At 48.8% G+C, this 18,842-nt stretch overlaps 1 protein-coding gene across 1 annotated transcript in view; it reads left to right on the top strand.

Moving 5' to 3' along the window:
- The window catches only part of AR (androgen receptor), a 157,889-nt gene extending 142,191 nt beyond the window's left edge, over positions 1-15,698 (top strand). The window contains exons 4-8 of the mRNA XM_009880685.1: positions 4,618-4,905; positions 12,324-12,468; positions 13,329-13,459; positions 14,013-14,170; positions 15,132-15,698. Of these exons, the coding sequence (XP_009878987.1) occupies positions 4,618-4,905; positions 12,324-12,468; positions 13,329-13,459; positions 14,013-14,170; positions 15,132-15,287 (878 nt within the window). The 3' untranslated portion in view covers positions 15,288-15,698. The remainder of the gene's footprint in view (positions 1-4,617; positions 4,906-12,323; positions 12,469-13,328; positions 13,460-14,012; positions 14,171-15,131) is intronic.
- The last annotated feature ends 3,144 nt before the right edge of the window (positions 15,699-18,842 follow it).

Genomic DNA, 18,842 nt, shown 5'->3' with positions numbered 1-18,842 from the left:
GATGCTGCCCGCCCCACTGCATGGGGAGCGTGCTGCTGCAGGGATCCTGCCCGCCCCGCTGCATGGGGAGCGTGCTGCTGCAGGGATGCTGCCCGCCCCGCTGCACACACGGGCATCCGGCCCCCTCTGTCCCATTCCGGTCCAGACCCTGCACATCACTCAGCCAACGCAACTCCCGCTAAAGTGCAGCGCTCCAGATTTAAGGCGCCTCCTGTTCGTGTGTTTGTAATCATGCCTGTACGGTGCGTTGTAATCGTGGCGTGCGAGGCGGCGTAGGCTGTTCCCGTTGGGCAAACCAAGCGCCTGGGCCGGAGCTGGCAGCCTGCCTGTGCTGCAGGACGTCTGCTGCACACCTTCAGCCTCGTGGCTGCGCTCCGTGCGGGTCCTGTCTTGGGGCAAAACCTCCTAAACATGTAAAATTCAGTTCAGCTCGTTGATGATAGGACTAGAAAACTCATGTAATAGCTGCCGGTATCTTGTAAAAGCCCAAGGCATGAGTCATACCTGTATTTAGACCTAATTCAGGTCCAGTTGCTGTGGTTAAAATAGAGCTCATGTCTTATAAAAGCGTTTGATATCGAGGTAAACATCTCCAGCAGTGGAGAATCTAACCCGTTTTTTGCCACACAGTTGCAGTAGTTAATTGCATTCAGTGTTGTGATAGATGTGCCTTATTTTTCATCGTCTGTCCTTTATTTCCAGCAAGTGGATCTTTATTACAGCTTTGCTTGCAAGATTGAAAAACCTACTTTAATTGAAGTTCTGTCCCCGCCATGGGTATTTGTTAGCTGTGACTTAATAACCCTTTAGCCTTCTGCATAACCACCTAGGTAAAATCCTTTACTTCCATGCTCCAAGCTGTGTTGTCTAGTCTTTAACTACTCTTATGACTTCTGCAGTTTGCGAACACCTCCCTCGTACGGTGAACGTCTAACCACAATTTCCCAGTGTCAGCAGCATCAGTGCTTAAGGGTGGCGGTAAGATGCTCTCCAGGCCAGCGTTTTCCTCCTTCGCATGATACGGGATGCTGTTAGTGCTGTGTCCACTGAACCATGCTGCCACACGGGCCGCTGTGTTTGTCCATCAGCTGTTGGTGTGAGTTCAGGCTTCTGAGGATGGAGTTTGACACTCATTGAGTATGGCTGACTTTTTCAGTTGCTCAATATATCTACTTACTGTGAAATGTACTTTGCTTTAATAGACTGAGCTTATCAGCAGACCTTGATCAGTCTGTTCAGTCCTTAATGTTCGTTACTGGTCCCCCGTCTATGGAGAGTCATACAGGCTTTTTTAGTAGAAATGGTTAATTTTCTTTTTGGAATGAATGTAGACATTCACTTAGCAAAGGGCCATGAGCAACCCTTGTAAGAAACAAACCTGTCTGATGTTGCTTCAACATTTATAATTGCTTTGAAATGTATCACCCGAGTGATTTAAAACCGTTCAGCGGTACCGTCTGATTTTATACCGTTTGAGTTTTTTTAATTCATGTGGGCCTGACTGACTCCGATCTCTTAAACATGTCTGCTATACCAGCACTATTATAATGATCAACTAATATTATCGTGCCAGAAAAGATTGATAGTTTGACCGGGTTTGGTTTTGACAAGCCACATGTTAGTTGATGTTAGTAGAAAATTTGAAGAACAGGGTATGTCAAGTCCTGTTTCAGCTTCTGTGTCATTGTGCCTGCAGCTGAAATCAGCGCGCGGTGCCTGGGGCTGCCAGGATTTCTCTGCCATCGCTAGTGCAACAGCAGTTTTCTTCCCGGTCCTCAGAACTTCCCCAAGTCCCAGCACTCATGAAAAACCTGTGTTGGAGCCCGGAGCGTTCCTTCACCAGCTTCAGAAACGCCTGGTGGGAGGGTGGGCAGGTGAAGTTGCTTAAAATGCGTGTCGCTTGGATAATCGCTCTATAGCGTGCTCCCTGGGGTGAACGCGCTGGTGAATATTTTGGCGTGCTACCGTATGATTATATCCTCTAAGCTTTTTTTTTCCAAACTGGTGTGATATTTTCTCAATTGAGCCCAGCAGAACTGCGGAGGCGCTGGGGGGTGTCTCGGGGCAGCGCGGTGCCAGCCCTGCGTGTCCGGGCTTCCCCGCTCCTGTTGTCCCCGCTGACAGCCCAGCAGGTGAACTGCCTGCTTGCAGTCACGCGTTCCTCCCACCGTGGTTTGGAGAAGTCCAGTGCCTAGCTTAGCTCATCCTAGAATAAAAGTATTAACAGATCTCTCTAATTTCTTTTTTTTTTTTTTTTTTGAATTCTGGTTTTGTTTTCAGTAGCCGCTGAGTAGGAGCTACCAGCAAAAAGGGGTTTTGCACAGGTGACATAAAATTAAGACAAAAGTATTTGGCTTAATTGTGAGAGGGTTAGTGTCTTTAAAGTTGTGTTTGTGAGAAGGCCTGGATCCCAATATCTTTAGTTTTAAAATAAATGTGAAGATTCCGGTAAGGCCTTTGCAGCAGCTGAATTTCAGGGTGCATTAAGCACGGCAGTTTAACGACCTGGAGAAGTCCTGCCGTAATCCATAGATTTTAGACTGAATATAAACTACTCTTTACCTCTGAATACCACAGTATTTCAGTGATCTGTGGAAGAGCTGCTCCTGGAAAGCGCAGACATGAGGCTCCTCTGATAAGAGAGCAGTTATCATCCACCGTCACTGCTCTCTGGCACAGAGGGCTTTGGTTTATGGCTGCAGTCTCAGAGCCTGCGTGGTTGGTTGCTTGCTCTCTTCTTGTTTCACTCAATATCTTTTAGTACCAGATAATTCAATTTTAAGAAAAAAAAGAAAAGTAACATTTAAGCCAACCCATGTATATGTTTTATACAGTGTGGGTTTGGCTCCAGTCATGCCCAGGACCTCATGGGCACTGATTACTCATCTTTGGAAGATACAGTTCAGTTTTTATTTCTTCTTTTAAGCCTGGCAGCTTTTCTTTCTTAGCAGAACTCCTGTCTGTAAAGGTCCAGGGCCAAGCATGACCATGAGACATGGTTTCAGCCTCAGGTGGAGTCAGCCCCGGCTGACAACGCGAGGTTGTTTGGAGACGCGGGTCAGCGTTGTGCGCTCCTCTCCTTCTGTGCTGCATGTCAGGAACAAAACCCGAGCGCAGCTTTGATGGAGAGCGGTGCCGTCCCTGTCCCGGGGGATTGGACCCCGGGGGTTAGAGAGGAGAGCGTGGGGAGCCTGGGTGGCCCTGGTGCTGCCTGTGCTGCCTGCGACTCCCGGAGGGGTGGGAGAGGGGGGCTCGGTGCCCTGCCTGGGCTGCCACCGAGCAGACCGTGGCTGAAGGATGTCACACCGCACTGCAGCCCTCTCTTCCTGTTGCCCTCTTTTATTTTTATTACTCTTTTCCCCTCCTTTTTTTACAGAGCAGCCTTGTCCTAATTGCCCGTACAGTAGATCATCCAAAGTACGTTACTTAAAGATCAACATTTTGAATTGATTTACAAAGCTGCACTTTAACTTGACATTTTTATGTTTCGCTGCTTATTTTTCTAATTACAGCTGAAAGGAAATTTGAGATAAGTATCATGTAATGAAGGAGCCAGAACCCCAAGGGCAGTTGGTTTGATGTTATATTCTCTGCTTGAATTAAATGATGGGCTTTTTTTCTGTAATTAATTAGTGGGTTTTGGAGTCAGTAAGGGGTGAAAGCCGTTCCTATCTGCAGTAGCCTGCCAGCCTTTGTTGAGCTGATCACCGCCATGTGGATATCAAATCAGGTGAATGCTAGCTCTCAAAGAGTTCTGAAGTCACACATCTGAAGCTCCCGGTGTATTTTGCTTGCAGACTAGCAGCTGTAATTAAGAGCCGGGTGCACAGGAGAGACGCTTTGTCACAGTGACATGGGCACAGTCGTTGGTCGCCTCCAGTCCCAACCCCACCAGCCCAGTCTGTGGACATTACTCGTGAGGCTGCCTGGCAGACCAAGGTCACCCCTGCTAGAGTCTTCTCCTCATCGGTGGGCCAGCCGGGGAGACTCCAGGGAAACAGCCATGGGATCACCTGCTAGCTTTTAAAATGTATTTTCCATAATATATTTGTAGAGTAATGACTTGGTTGGGAGAGCTTGGTTATAGGGCAGCAGGCGTTGCAGGAGCCCCAGGCAGAGAGAAGGCTTTTCTCTCGGTTGCATCCCAGTTCCACTCTGGCCTGGGGTGGAACAATTCCACTTGAGCAATGGCTTTTTTTCCCTGGAATGTGACTGGGTACTGAGTTTATTTGCTTGTGTTGTTTCCCTTTTTAATTGCACGTGAGTAGTTGTTTGAATAGAGTCACCTCTTCCCTCTTTTCCCCAGTTCTTCCTCTCCATTTCTAAGTGGGAGTTAATGTGAGACGAGTCGCAGCTGGGGCTGTAAATAATTCTTGTTCTTTTCCCTATAAGATTAATGAGCAAATGGGTTTCCTTGCACAGTGTGTACTCCCTTTTGTGCTTACGTGAGGTCTGTGATGCCAGGGCACTCTTTGGGCAGCATGCGCTGAAGGAGTAGCTGCTGCTGGCCATCGGTTTCCCTTTCCTCGTAAACATAAGTGATGGAGCTGGAAGCCAAGAAACCTCAAGCTTTTTTTATGTTTTTAAGTCTCACACTAAAATGTGTCATTTCCACAGCCCGCAAACTGAAGAAGCTGGGTAACTTGAAGACACAAGATGACGCTGATGCAGCCAGCTTATCCAGCCCCACAGAGGAGCAAGCTCCCAAGATGGTGATGACACGCATTGATGGGTATGAGTGCCAGCCCATCTTCCTCAACGTCCTGGAGGCCATTGAGCCTGGCGTGGTGTGTGCTGGCCATGACAACAGCCAGCCAGACTCCTTCTCCAACCTGCTGACCAGCCTGAATGAGCTCGGGGAGAGGCAGCTGGTCTACGTGGTCAAATGGGCAAAGGCTTTGCCAGGTGAGAAAGAAAACTAACAAATCCCATCCCTTCCCTGGCATGTTCCTAAAGCCCCTTTCTTGCATGGCCTGGGTTGGGTTTTGAAGGAGGTGGTCTGCAGCCTGTGTCCCACCATGACATGGTTCCTTGGGGAGCATCTTCACAAGGTGGCTGGTTGTGTAATATCTCCATCAAGCAGGCTGCGGCAGCGGCAGGTTTGTCTCCTTTGGGTGGCTGGTTGATGGGAGAGGTGACTAAGGGGTGACAAAGTATGTCAAAACTTACACTTTGGGTTCTGATAACCCCCACCACGCAGTACCGTGTAGGCAGACATCTGCTTCCCCGTGCGGGAAGGGCTGTTGCTGGTCAGGAGTTCAGCTCTCTTCCCGCTCTCCCTGCAGGGGTTTTGCTCTGCTTCCAGGGCTGTGTCTACCAGACCTGCCCAAATCTTCTCTAAACTAGTCTTAGCCCCATCCCGTAACCTGCATGAAGTGGTGAAAAGGGTAAATTCCCCAGGTGAATGAGAAGTGTGCCACTTCGTGATGTGAAAATGGGATGGGGGAAACTGGGCTGAAAGGAGTTGAGGCTTGAGAGATGGGAGAGATCCTTCCTCTCCGTTTTTGTATTTCGCAAGCCAATTAATTGTAAAAGAGCAAAAGAGAGATACAAAATCCCAAAGAGCTTCTTCCTGGCAGTCAGGTTGCTCTTGTGTGACAGACTGATGGAATATATCCATGATGCATTCGGAGGTGTGATATGGGAGTACCTTAGCGTTGGGAAGTTTCCAAATGGTAATAGTTATCAGGTGCTGTAAATGCAAACATCCTGGTGATATATGTGTTTCGTTGAATACGCTCTTTGGTTCTGAGCATAGAGGTTACCAGTCTGTAACACACTGCCCGTTGCGTGGTGTAATCCTGCCAAGCGAATGAGTGAAATTACACAAGACCGAGATCACTGGGTGGAGTGGGATCCAGTTCACCGTCCCACATCCCTGAGACTGGGGTGTGGGGACGATACCATGATGCCTTCCTCACCCTGGCCCTGTTCCCCAGAAATGCCACAGAAAACAGGGATCATACTCTTTATGTGCAGGACGATATGACCAAAGGAGGAATCTGAGGCAAAATAAGTTTGCCACTATATGCCAAAAACTGGTGATGAACTGTAGTCAGACATTTGTCATTCCCAGAAATTCAGCATTTCCCCTGGAAGCAGCTTGACCAGTGCTCCAGGAGGGGTGTTAGTCTGCATGTGCTTAAATGCAGAATAGCCCATTCTATTTCTTATATTCTTGAGTCAGAAAAGGTTTACCTAGCTTGTGAAACCAGGGATAAATCATGCTTTCTCTTCTGGCTTATCTGCATCAGACATGAAGATTTCTTCAGAAAAGTACATGGGGACACCACCAAACCTGAGCGGCAGTCCGGGGGCTGAGGTTGTAATGGTGCTAAGGGTAGTGCTAATGGAAAGGGAGAGTGCTTTGAAAAACATTTTTCGTCGTATCCACCCCCTCATCAAAGGCTTTCGCTCTCCTACGCTGTGCCGGCTCCTGGACCCGCGGTGCTTCCTCGTGGCGGTGCCGGCTGCTGCACCACTGCCTCCCGGTGCCGGTGACAACATTTGGGCAAAACTAATTCTGATCTTATGTCCGAGTGGTCCCCGCTCTCTGCGCAGTTACGGTACGATCATAAGCTCCTCCGCAGGCCAGGGGATCCCTTTTGGAGGCCGGCTCTCCTGCCTGGTGGGATGCTGCCTCCCCATCCCGCCGGCCGCCGTGGAGCTGGCGTGGACCATTAGCATCACCATGCTCGGAGCGAGAGGCAAAGCCACTTTGTTTTCCCCAGCTTTCTCTCAGCAGTTCCCTGACATGTGCCAACTGTTATTCAACAGTAATAACCACAAATTCGCCATTTAGTCATTCTCCTGATATTTTCCAAGGAAGGAGTAAACAACCGCAGCACTGTTGCTGTTCTGGGGCTGCGGGCGATGGTTATGCAGCCCCTTCGCTCGAGCAGCGGTCCAGCTGCCGCTGCGAGGTAGGTCTCGTGCACTGCTGCTGGGTTCTGCCCGCTGCGGTGCTGGTGCTCCCTCGGGAGCTGTGCCCTTCCCTGCGCGCACCGCGGCTGCCTCGCTTTTTGGGTAAACTTGCAAAATCCTACCCCGTAGCCAGAGGTAGTTTGCTGGCTATGATTTATTTGAATTACATTTTGGTTAATAAAGCAGAAGTGTTTTCAGTTCCCGGGTCTGCGGGTTGACGAGGCAGCCTGGCGCCCGGCGCGCTCAGGAGATGGGTGATGCGGGCGAATGCATGCAGGGGGAGAAGTAATGGAAACCAAACCCAAGCAATTTAAAACAGCGGGATACAGTTGTGTTTATCAAAACAGAAAGATCTTCACACAGTCTTTTGGGAGACTGAAGGCTGTTTAATGAACACCGTTGCCGGCGAGGTATGATGGGAGCGGACCGGAGGGCTCGAGCGGCCGCTGCAGTGCCACGGCACAGCCTGCCTCTGCCGGGAGGAGGAACAGCGCCCGCGGCCGACAACAGCCGAAGCAGCGCATCTCAGCCGGGTTTTCTGGTGCCGAGCAGGCAAACCTCACTCTGTCCCCTGCCCTGCAAGGAGCCCAGCAGCAGGCATCAGCTGCCTGGTCCTCAGTAGGTCCACAGTAAGGGTGGAAATGTTATCCCCTCTTCCCCTTTCCCCATTAATGAAGCACATCTGGCATGAGTGTTGGCATAAGCAGCCCTGTGTGTCAGTTAAGGTATATGTCAATGTACAGGGGCAAAGGTTTTACTTTCCAGTGACTGCTGCTGGTGGGAGGAGAGGGAGCTTGCACCTGTAACAGAGGTAGCCTCAGCCTGATAATACTGGCAATAGATTAATATTGGTTAATAGGTGATTATTGACCTTACATCCTGCATTGAACATCACCTGTATACCAAGAGTGATTAATATGCGGCAAGGTACTCCTGCGCTCCTTCCAGTGAGGTTCCAATGATATCCTAGAAACAAGACTGCACCAGGTGGGAGCGTTTCTGAATCCTGAGTGCCCACAGTAGCAATATCAGCCTGTCTCCAGTGGATAAAATGTAATGTATGGCCCCTTGGACCCTATGCAATTGAAATTCTGCGTAGGAGAAGGTCAAATCAAACTGTGGTTTCACTGGAAAGGAAAGATTAAATAACCACAGCTTGCTGAGAAAGCTGCTGAAACACAGAATTAAAAAATCTGATTAAATTCATAAAATCTGTTCACTTCAGGGTAAGTGAAAGGAGTATGTATTTTCCCTTTGCTATATATACAAATTCAGTGAAGGTGTTTCAGTTAATTTAGATCAGCACTCAAACACATTAGTTTAAAGATCTGTTTTAACTGGCAGCAAATGAAAAGTCTTCAGTTCATTCCCAAAGCTGTTAGGAAATCAGTCTATAACACACCAACCGGCCTGCCAGTGTCCAGGGAATGGCTCCTTCCCAGCGGAGCCGGGGCAGGGCATGGGCAGGGAGGCAGATGAACAGCCTTCACCTTTTTAGCAGCTCAGTGCACCTGTGATCAGGTGAAATGCTCCACCTGCAATCACGGGAGATGGACCTATTTATTAGAGCTGGTGCAAAATCTCTGCGTACTTGCTGTTAGTTAAGGCTTTATGGGTGTTCCAGGTCATGGCTTGCTTTTCTGTTTCAAATCTACTGCCTCCTACTCTGTCTAGATCACCCTTTAGCTATAAGGATACAACTAATTCTGCATCTTTTTCTCTTCTCTGGACAACAAAATTTCCAGCTACAAAATGAATATTTGTTTATATTGGAACTGTTACTATATGGTAACAGGTGAGGTGTTCAGCTGCTGATCTCTTAGGAAGATACCGTTCTGGCACAGTAGTGCATCAAGAGAAAAGATAATGCATTTATTTCCAAACTATGCTGCTTTAAGATTATTCACAAGAGAAAGATTATGCATTGATCTTTTTCAAGTTATCAGTAAATTTAATTTTAGTTTTGCTATGATTTCTTTCTGTAGAAGGTATCTTCGTTTATGTCTCTTCAAACTATGCCAGTACTAAAAATCTAGCAATATATTGTGGTGTTAGGTTTGTATTTATTTTCTTTTACAGTGATTTTGGCCATGCATCATCTAACATGCCCGGAGGGAGGAGGTTTCCAGGAAATGATACGTATCTGGTTTCTGAAAACCAGTTTTGTGTCAAGGTGTTTCAGCTCAGAAACTGGAAGCAGTGATTCCTTTTAGAAAAGTCAGGCACTGTGTTTCTAGAACTTGTTTTTGTGGACAAGCAGAAATCAAACTCTTAAGTCCTGTAGCAACAAAACCGTTGTGTTCAAATACCTTTCCTTAACCAGTGATAAAAATGCGCAAATATTTTTTTTTTTCAGTGAACATAATTACGAGGTAATGAACAAGTGCACCAAAATCCTTCTCATAGCAAAGATTAGGCGCAACAAATACTTTCACAGCTGATACTGGGTGGTTAAAGGAAAGCCAGTCCGAGATGAGAAATGCAGTGATGGCTTTGGCGCTGCTTTGCCCGGGCATAGACAGTGCTTGCAGCGTCACGATGGGGCGAGCAGGGTGAGGAGGATCTGCCATGGATGTTGGTGTCTCTAGCGGCTTTACCCTCTTGATGCTGACCCCAGCAAAAGGGGGATGGATCACTTCTGTGAATTGGGGCTAAATTTCACAGAATTGGCTGTTCATGGGTATGTTTTCTGTCCCAAGTCACCTACAGTGTATAGGTTTTCTCTTTGGTAGTAGGATTTATGGGCCTCACTCCCAGAATATAGGCATGAAAGAAGCCAAACATCAGAGACTTCTGATTTGCCTTCTTCCTGCCCCACCTCATCCTCTCCATCATGCCTTGGATTGCAATTCATTTCTGGCCCTACAGCACCTCTTGGGCACAACTTCTCATTGAGACATTCTTGCATCTCTTTTGAAGACAGAGCATCCGCTATCACAAATATGTTTGTATTCATAGGATTTTCTTGTCTGTGGTTAAGAGCATTGTGGCTGCCCCATCCCTGGAGGTGTTCAAGGCCAGGTTGGATGGGGCTTTGAGCAACCTGGGCTGGTGGGGGGTGTCCCTGCCCATGGTGGGGGGGTTGGAACTGGATGATCTTTAAGGTCCCTTCCAACTCTAACCATTCTATGATTCTGTGATCTTTTCTGGGGAACTCCTTCACCCGAGCCTGCTGGGGTATGTGTCCTCACCATCCTGGCAGGAGAGCTGCACTGAGCCTTTTTCAGAGCTTCCATCAAACTGTGGAAGAAGTTTTGGCCATCAGTCTTCAGTTTGATGTACTGTTTCATGTTCACCCTTTTTGTAATAGAGTGTTGTCTGCTAATTCTCTCTGAGGAGAAGATACATTTTTCCTTCAAAGATCAATTTAAAAAGGGGAAAACCCCAATGTTACGGGTTTGGGGCGGGATGAGTGTGTAGCAGACTGATGAAATGTTAATCCTCATCTCTCTCTGCCAGTGCAGGAGGGTTTCCTGCTCCATCTCACTGCCTACTCACCGCAGAGTCTCAACGTTGTGAGAGGAGAAGCATGGCTCCTCTTCAAGTATCTCAAGTTTTTCCAATCTTTTCAGTAAGTGTAGGCAAGGAAAAAGAATAGTGGCAAATATGGAGCAGAAGGAAATTCAAGGAAGCAGTCACTGTGAGTGGCGTAGGTTTTACCAGGCAGGGGGTTGATTGAGCTCTGAGCAAATGTACTGGATAAATAGAAATAGTTTTTATAGCATGCAGTACTGTAATTAAATATGAAAATCTAACTTAAACTTAAGTCCTGGAGATGAGTATGACCGATTTTATGAAGTCCTTGAGTTGCCCAGATGCTTTGTCTGTCTGTACTTCTGTGCTGTTAACGAGTTTCACTCTGGTTGCCAGAAGGTTCGTGTTCAGCCAGCAGCTGAGAGCCCTCCCAACCTCTTCAGGTTCGGTAGGACACTGCTTGCACGCGAGCTGCAGTTTTTTCATCCGGTGACTTGAAAGCTGAAAGGAGAATGTACAGATGTAAAGCAAGTTTAGTCAGCAGTAAAACATGACTTGTGCTTGTTTGCAGTTGACAGCTTCCCAAGCAAGAGACAGATGCTTGCCTCAATGGATTATAATTGTACACTGGAGGTGTTATAATTGCTTTAATATTTGATTGAAATAGCATATGATTTTCTTGAAACCAGATTACATTTGACTACTTATAAGTATCTGGAAAAAAAGTAGTGTTGGAGGTGATGTTTGTGCATGTGTTGTAAACATGCCTGGGATTTAACTGTGAGCCACCATCTGGGAATACTAATTTGAATTTAATTGCTATTTTTGTTTAGCTTGCAGTTCAGCAGAGGTTTTCATATTCATTTTCATAGTCATTAGATAAATACATTGTGTATTTGACAGAGAAACCGCAGTCTGTTAACCGTGGGATGAGCCCTCGGGTTTACTTGTTGGCTCTGAGAATTACACATTAAAATCCGTTTACTTAAATTTGGTGAAGTCCTAATGGGTTGAAAATAAAGGAAGTTCTTCAGCTTATTTCCTTGAGTGCCAGAATTGGACCAAAAGAGGTAATTGGTTAATGAGGGCTTGTTTCTGCCTCAGTGCCTGGAGAATGTGATACGGTTAATTGCATTGCTGCTGGGGCTCCCGCTCCCCTTCAGCTGATTTATTTCTCTGAGCGGAACAAAGCAAACAAATCCTCATCGGCTGTTCGTTTCACTCGCTTTTGACGTACTGTCTCACATGGTAATTGTGAATGTTTTGGAGTGGAGACTTTGGGGGTTATGCCGTGACTGCAGAACATATGGCAGAGTAAGACTCAGTCGGTTTGGGTGTCTAATTAGTGCCAGAAATGAGGGCTGTGGCAGGGCGAGCCTGCTGCTGGGGGAGCTGGACCTGCTCAGCACCCCTTGTTGGATCTGTTATCCTGGGGGACTTTAGGAAGTCACTGAATCCCATCCTGCTGTATCTTTTTTGCCCGGTCTGTTGCAGAATGAGGCTTGTTCACCTCACTGGGTGAGGTGCAAAGCCTTCAAACACAGTTTGTGAAGATCTTTGAGACTCTTAAGGGGAAGATGTTGTTGATTACCATTTGTCACTGCCTTCCTTTAAAATGCTTTGCTGCATGTGTTTTTCTTTATCCCTTCCTTATGTTTGGGGATCTCCTTTCTCCCCTTCCATTTGCAGTTTTGTGCTTCGGCTATTTGTGGTTGCCCATCAGGGTGTGAGCATCTTGCTGTTGACACTGCCGTTGTGTCACCCCGCTGCGTGTGTGTGTGTCCTGGGACAAGCTGAGGTTAGGCTGTGGACCACCTTGTCATAACAGGAGGGCTGCGGGAGAGCTGGAGCCTGCAGGAAAACAGGCTTGGTAACTGCAGGGAGCCAATGTTAATTTGCAGCATCCCTCTCTCGTTTTTCAATAGGATTTCGCAACCTGCATGTGGATGACCAGATGTCAATAATCCAGTATTCTTGGATGGGCCTTATGGTTTTTGCTATGGGTTGGAGATCTTTCACCAACGTCAATTCCAGGATGCTTTACTTCGCTCCAGATTTGGTCTTTAATGAGTAAGTGCGAAATAAAACCAGTTTAATATTGTGCTTTGTCTGGGTCAGACTAAGTGAGAAATGAGAACAAAACAAGGAATTTGCTTTCCTGTCTGCTTATGAAATGTACAGCTTGAGTAATCGTACTTTCAGAGCTGGCCAACAAAGCATAGGAGGGCCCTGCTTTTCCCCTCTCATTGCTCTGTAGTGATCTCCAAGAGCAATAAGGAGAGTAGAAATGTCTCTCCTGGCCCTTTTTCCCTTTCCCTCAACCTTGCCTTGGGTTCAGCTTCCATCAGGGCAGCAGCAAGCGCCGGTGCTGGGTGTGAAGGGCCGGTCCGTACCGACCTGCCGTTTTCCTGAGGGATGTGAGCTCCTGTTCTCAGCTTGGTTGGTCAGCTGGAGTGAGCAGAAACAGAAACAAATGTATGTTGTAAGTTCCTGATGGGTTCTCTCTGATGTACCGTCACCTTGGAGTTGGGGAGGGTTTTTTGACGCTAAGGTCACACTTAAAAACAATAAGCCTGGCAGCAAGCAAAACCACACCTTCTCTCTGAGAGCGTCGAGCTCAGCTTCGCATCTCTTGCGGTTAGCCGCATTTGGTGAATCACTGCAGTCGTTTTTCAGGAAGGCAGAGAGTTGGGCAAACCCTGTAGATCCCAGGTAGGCGTCTGTTTCCAGACAAAGAGGATTACACGTGGGCAGTTTGGAAAACGTTCCTCTCCTGCATGCAGGCGTGTTGCTGCCAGCATCCCCTGCGACAGAGCTGAGGTTCTCAGCAGCGGGGATGTGCCAGGCCAGGCTGGGGTTGCTGGGTTGGGCAGAGGGTGTCCTCCCCCACACATCACACAAGCAATGCTTTGATCTCCTTGCCGTGCCAGGTACCGGATGCACAAATCCAGAATGTACAGCCAATGTGTCAGGATGCGGCACCTCTCTCAGGAGTTTGGGTGGCTTCAGATCACACCCCAGGAGTTTCTCTGTATGAAGGCTCTACTCTTCTTCAGTATTAGTAAGTGCTCACATCCTTTCCTCCGCAGATCTCAAGTTGTATCGCCCTGGAGGGGTCTGGTGCTTTCCCTGGGCAGGGGCGTGTGCTCATACTTCCCAAGGGATGGCTTTGGATGTTCTCCTCTCTGCTTCAAGCTGAGCCACTCAGAGACAATGAGCTGCCAAATATAAGGGTGCCACCACCCAGCTGCCCTGCCGCTAGCTCATCCCACCTGTGGGCAGGGCAGCGTTTCTCCCATGCAGCTCCTGCCGGAGGTTGCTCCTCAGACTAACTGCTGTCATCATGGGGACCTCTGAGCATCAGCTGCTGAGCACAAAAATAGCACTGCCATTTGTTACATTGCCTGTCTTTTCCATCAAGTGCTGAACAAGGGTCCTTGGGTTAGCAGTAGTCCAACAAGCTGATCAGAGTGAGGGCCATAGCAGAAACAGGGCTGGTGGGCAGATCTTTCCTCTTAGGTGTGCCCTGACCACTTCTCCAGCCTTCCTCTTGTTCTTTTATTCTCTCCACTCTCTGGGCAACTCTTACTGTTTCCTTCCCATGTTCCATCCAGTTCCAGTGGATGGCCTGAAGAACCAGAAGCTCTTTGATGAACTTCGAATGAATTACATTAAGGAACTTGACCGTATCATCGCTTGCAAGAGGAAAAACCCTACCTCCTGCTCTCGGCGATTTTACCAGCTCACCAAGGTCCTGGACTCCGTGCATCCTGTAAGAGAGGACAGTGAAATGTCTATCTATACACATAACAATCTAAGAAAGAAGCTTTTTACAGTGAGAATGATCATTCACTGGAACAACCTCCCCAGGGTTGTGGTAGTCCCCATCACTGCAGGTTTTCAAGATGCTATTCGACGGGGCACTAGATAGGCTCATCTGGGCTCCCTTTCCCAGGGAAGGTTGGACCAGGTGACCTTTTGAGGTCCCTTCCAACATGGGCTGTTCGATGATCCTGTGATTCACTGGGGTTTGTTTTTTAACTCCTGCCATACTGTTGCAGGGATGGTATTGCATTGTACTCCCAGGTTAGGCGGCAGAGAAGAGACAGCCACTAACTCTGCTGAGGGAGTGGAAGTTATCCATGACTGTCACTCCCTGCAATAACCACTTTTGTGCTTGGGTTTATGGGTTTGCTTTTTTAGCAATGAAAAGCTGTTTGTAGGTGATACTTTTCCATCATCAGCCTAGCAGAAGAGCTCCGAGTCTCAGTGCCCCAGATGAATCTTCTCTGATTACAGCAGTGAAAACAAATTTCTATTCATGACTTAAAGTGGTACTGGTGAAAGGTGAGCCAGACCCTTCCTCTTTCCTGGGGCTCAGCTCCATGCCCATGCAGTTATATGTCTACAAGCAAAAAGTAAGTCAGCAGGAGTAAGAAAGTGCCGTTTTTATACATCCCCATTTTGGTGGGACTCAGTAATGTCTGAGTGAGAAGGGCCATGGCAAAATATGGTACGTGCTCCCAGACTGCATAGTTCCCTTGCTCATCCTCAGGATGCATCCCTGCCATCTGATAACTGCTAGCAAGGCAGCGATGGCCAGAGAGCAAAGCAGGTCCCACTGCAGCAGGGCCAGCCCTGACCTGCTGTGCCTACTAATGTCTGCTCGGTGTCTTCCCAGAGAAATCACTGACGAGGGACTTCTTGCCTAACAAACTTTCTTCCTTTCCCAGATTGCCAAGGATCTGCATCAGTTTACATTTGACCTTTTAATTAAGGCACACATGGTGAGTGTGGACTACCCTGAAATGATGGCCGAGATCATCTCTGTGCAGGTGCCCAAGATCCTGTCTGGAAAAGTCAAGCCTATCTACTTCCACGCACAGTGATCTTCTGGAGGGACCTCCCAGTTCTGCCACCCCCATTTCAGCCATCTCCTGCCTGTTATTTCTGCACTACTGTACTGCAGTGCCTTGGGGAATCCCCTCTACAGAGGCTGAGAAGACGGACAGTAACAAATGACTGACTACCTGCTGGGATTCCTGAGATTTCTGTTTTTCCTGAGGTACCTCTGAACCTCCTGAGCTACCTGCCACGGCTTCTGCCTAGATTTGGCTAGCTCGCTGTGCTGGGACAGGGGACTGTGGCACGGTGGCAGCGGCACCATGTCTATGCTCTCTCATTTGTGTGTTTTCTGCAGTAACTTTTAGTGGCCCAGGCCACGGGAGATTGCGAGAAATGCCAGCAGTTGTTGGATTCGTTGGTTTTTGTGGTTTTTTTTTTTTAAACAGAACAAGACAAGAAGCAGGTTGAACCTATAAGTTTGAGCGTGGGTTACTTTACTGGCCTCCTTTGGGACTTTTTATTTGCATTATGGTGCTGGGAAGCAGGTGAGTTAAAATATTGCAGTAGAGAAACAGTGAAGAGTTGGGGGAAGAGATGAATTTGCAGCCTGATGAATTTACAGGATCTGCTGCCGGGTCAGAAAAGCGCCGTGCAGCCGTTGCGAGGTCTGCCCCGGACAGCACGCCGCTGCCGCCCGCGGCCCCGCAGCCCTGCCTGCCCAGCGGCACAGACAGGAGTTAATACCAGCTGATGGAGCGTTACGGGGTTGTCAGCAAAAGGGCTGGAGGGGAAGGTGACCTTCGGAAATCCCCAGAGATGGCGGATGGCTCCTGTTTTCCATCTGGGATGTTTTTCCTGCGGCCGGTCAAGCTGGATCTCGGTCTGCCCCATGGACGCCTGAGTGCTCAGCAGTCACATTCCAGTCCTCAACAGCTGCTCCTCCGACACAGCCGTACCCATCTCCGCAAGTGCCTGATGTCCTCAGACCTCATGCTGTCCCCTCCTCCTGTGGGCACCCGTGGTCCCCTGCCCATCCCCTCCCCAGCTCTGCTCCCGCTGGGTGTCACTAGACCCCGCGTTTCCAGCTACACTACTTATTTTCTGTTTGTCCCGACTATTCTTTCTGATGCCAGCAGACGAGTGTCCCAGGAGCAAAGCAGCAGGACTGGGATCTGCAGGACCTGCGAGGCCAGAGGACTCCTGCCATTAACCCTGTCCTTTGGGAGGTGGCTGTGGTGACTGGCTGGTGCTGCCGTGGCGCTTTAGGGGGTTGTAAAGGAAACGCCGAAGAGACCTCCTGCCCTTCCGTGCGGTGCGTGCGTGGCTCCTGCTAAACGCAGTGGCTGATTGCAGCCCGGGGGGACACCATCCCACGTGCACCGCCTGTCCCCAGCAGCTCCAGGTGGCACGGAGGCTGGTGCAGGACAGGCTGCAGCTCTGCCGTGAGGATGGATAAACGTGCCCTTGGTCCACAGCCAGCAAACAGCAGCGGTTGATGGGTCTGCAGCTGCTGGTGACTCCGGCAGTCAAGAGCATCTGGGAAAAGCCGGTTGTTTTTTCAGGCATAAGCGTTGGCTGGACTCCCATTCATACCTCAAGTTCGGAAGGCGACGCAGGCCCACCCAACGCCCTTGTTCAGATTGGTGTATTCGGTGGGCTCCACTTCCCACAAAGTGGCGAAGCCTGCGTTCCCTGCGGTAGTTCAGTTCCCCCTTTCCCGCACGGCTGTGAGCCCACCAAAACCGCCTGGTCAGTCCTGGCTGGGGGTTGTCGGCAAGCACGGCACGTACCAGCTTGTGCCAGGGTGATACTTCTCACGGGGGGCTGCAACGCGCTCTGGCTTTACCGCCAGACGCCTACAAGGGCTCCTCGTGCCAGCGCAGGCAACCAGCAAGTTGGCGGTTCGTTGGCGAGCAGTGGTTCCACTGCTGCGACACGGAGCGGAGCTTGTGGTGGAGCTGTGCCCAGCCCAGGGCGCTGGTGTGGTTCTCCGGCACAGAGACGCCACCAGCACAAAGCAAATGCCGGAGCCTTGGAGAGGTGAACCTGATCAGACACGTGCGTCACATCGCGCTGTGTTCCCCCTGTGTAATACCAGCTACCTGTGGTTGTCAGATGTCTTTAATTTGAAGGCTAGCTGATTGCCACGTACGTGTCGTGCAGAAAACAGTGCTAATGCTTCTGCTGCTTGGACTGTTCGCAAGCAGAGCATCACCGTCAGCTCTTCAGGCAAATGCCCTCATGCTACGTCGGGGTTCTTTGCAAACTCTCAGTAAGAACAAACACTTGATTTTGCTGATACTTTTCAATCATGCTGTCAGATTTTCATTTAGGGAAGGAGTAGGGAATAAAAAATCCCAAAACTATTGAAGGAGAAGATCTCTCTTTACAGTTATTTGTGATGAGTTTCCCCCCCCTGCTAGATACCGCTCCGATTGTGCTCTTCCTCCTGAAATCCCTTCATGTAGGTGGCAACAGAATCTGCAGATAAACTTCCTGAATGCCAGCCAACAGGACGATGTTCTCAATAGCTTTTCCTGCTTTAGAGGGCTGCAAGCATTTTAAATGTAGATACGATCTACTAATATTTGCAGATGAACCAGTAAAAAGATCCTGCTGGTGCGTTCCTCTCTTCTTGAACATGTTCTGGCTATTAGCAGAAGAATGCGATGAACAACTGAGTCGGTAATGCCCCGATCTCTGTCATCAACAGGAGGATGTTTGTGAGCAATCTGAATGGCTCCTTTGAAGAGCTTTATATTTTGCACAAGTTCATGTCAGTAAAGTTTTTATTAGGTAATAAGAGTGGAGATATCCTGCTGGATACTTTTCTGCTGGGAGATTGGGAAGAAATTAAACTTAATAGGGATTTGCATACACTGATTTGCTGGTGGAAGCATAGTGCGAATGAAAAATGGTTTAGAAGGGGATACTGCCTATGTATCATCTGCCAGATGCATGTAACTCACATGTGTGCAACCTCTCCAGCTGCGTACGCCTCAAGGAGGGAGCAGGAGCTCACGTGAAGTACCCCCCGGCCGATGGGGCAGGGGAGCGGTCGGGCTGCCTTCGCACTGGCGTGGGGCACCGCGGTCACGTTCCTTGTCTCTTCAGCACCAAAGTAAACTTCTGCAGCTTTTTTTATTCAAAAGTAGACTTTTTATGGTATTATTAGAGGGATGACCGGAGGATGTGGGAACCAGGATCAGTAGCACCTGCGTGTATTTGCCGGGGGGAGTGAAAACTATTTCTTTATTTTAATGAGCTGCTGCAGGAACTGCGGAAAAAAAGGTTTAAGAAATACCAAAGTCCAGATACTGCCATATATCTTTGTACTTTGTGGGGTTTTTTTCTGTGTTTTCTTGTCTACTTTTGCTTTAATAAAGCAAAGAGAATTTTGCCATCTTCACAACCACGTGGAAGCTGTCCCTGAGGCTTCCCTCAGGGCAGCCGAGCCCCGGGAGAGGGGACCCCCTTGGCGTCACTGCCTGGCACAGCCAGCGAACAAACCGCGTCCCCCTGTGGTTTCAGTGGCTCTGTTTATCTGGGAAGTGTGGGGGCTTTTGTGCTGGCTTAATCCGGGTCACGGCGCAGACCAT

The sequence above is a fragment of the Charadrius vociferus genome, unplaced genomic scaffold (genome assembly GCF_000708025.1).
Source record: "Charadrius vociferus isolate BGI_N301 unplaced genomic scaffold, ASM70802v2 scaffold473, whole genome shotgun sequence".
Taxonomy (NCBI): domain Eukaryota; kingdom Metazoa; phylum Chordata; class Aves; order Charadriiformes; family Charadriidae; genus Charadrius; species Charadrius vociferus.
Note: the sequence above shows the minus strand (reverse complement) of the source record. Positions and strands in the feature narration are given on the sequence as shown.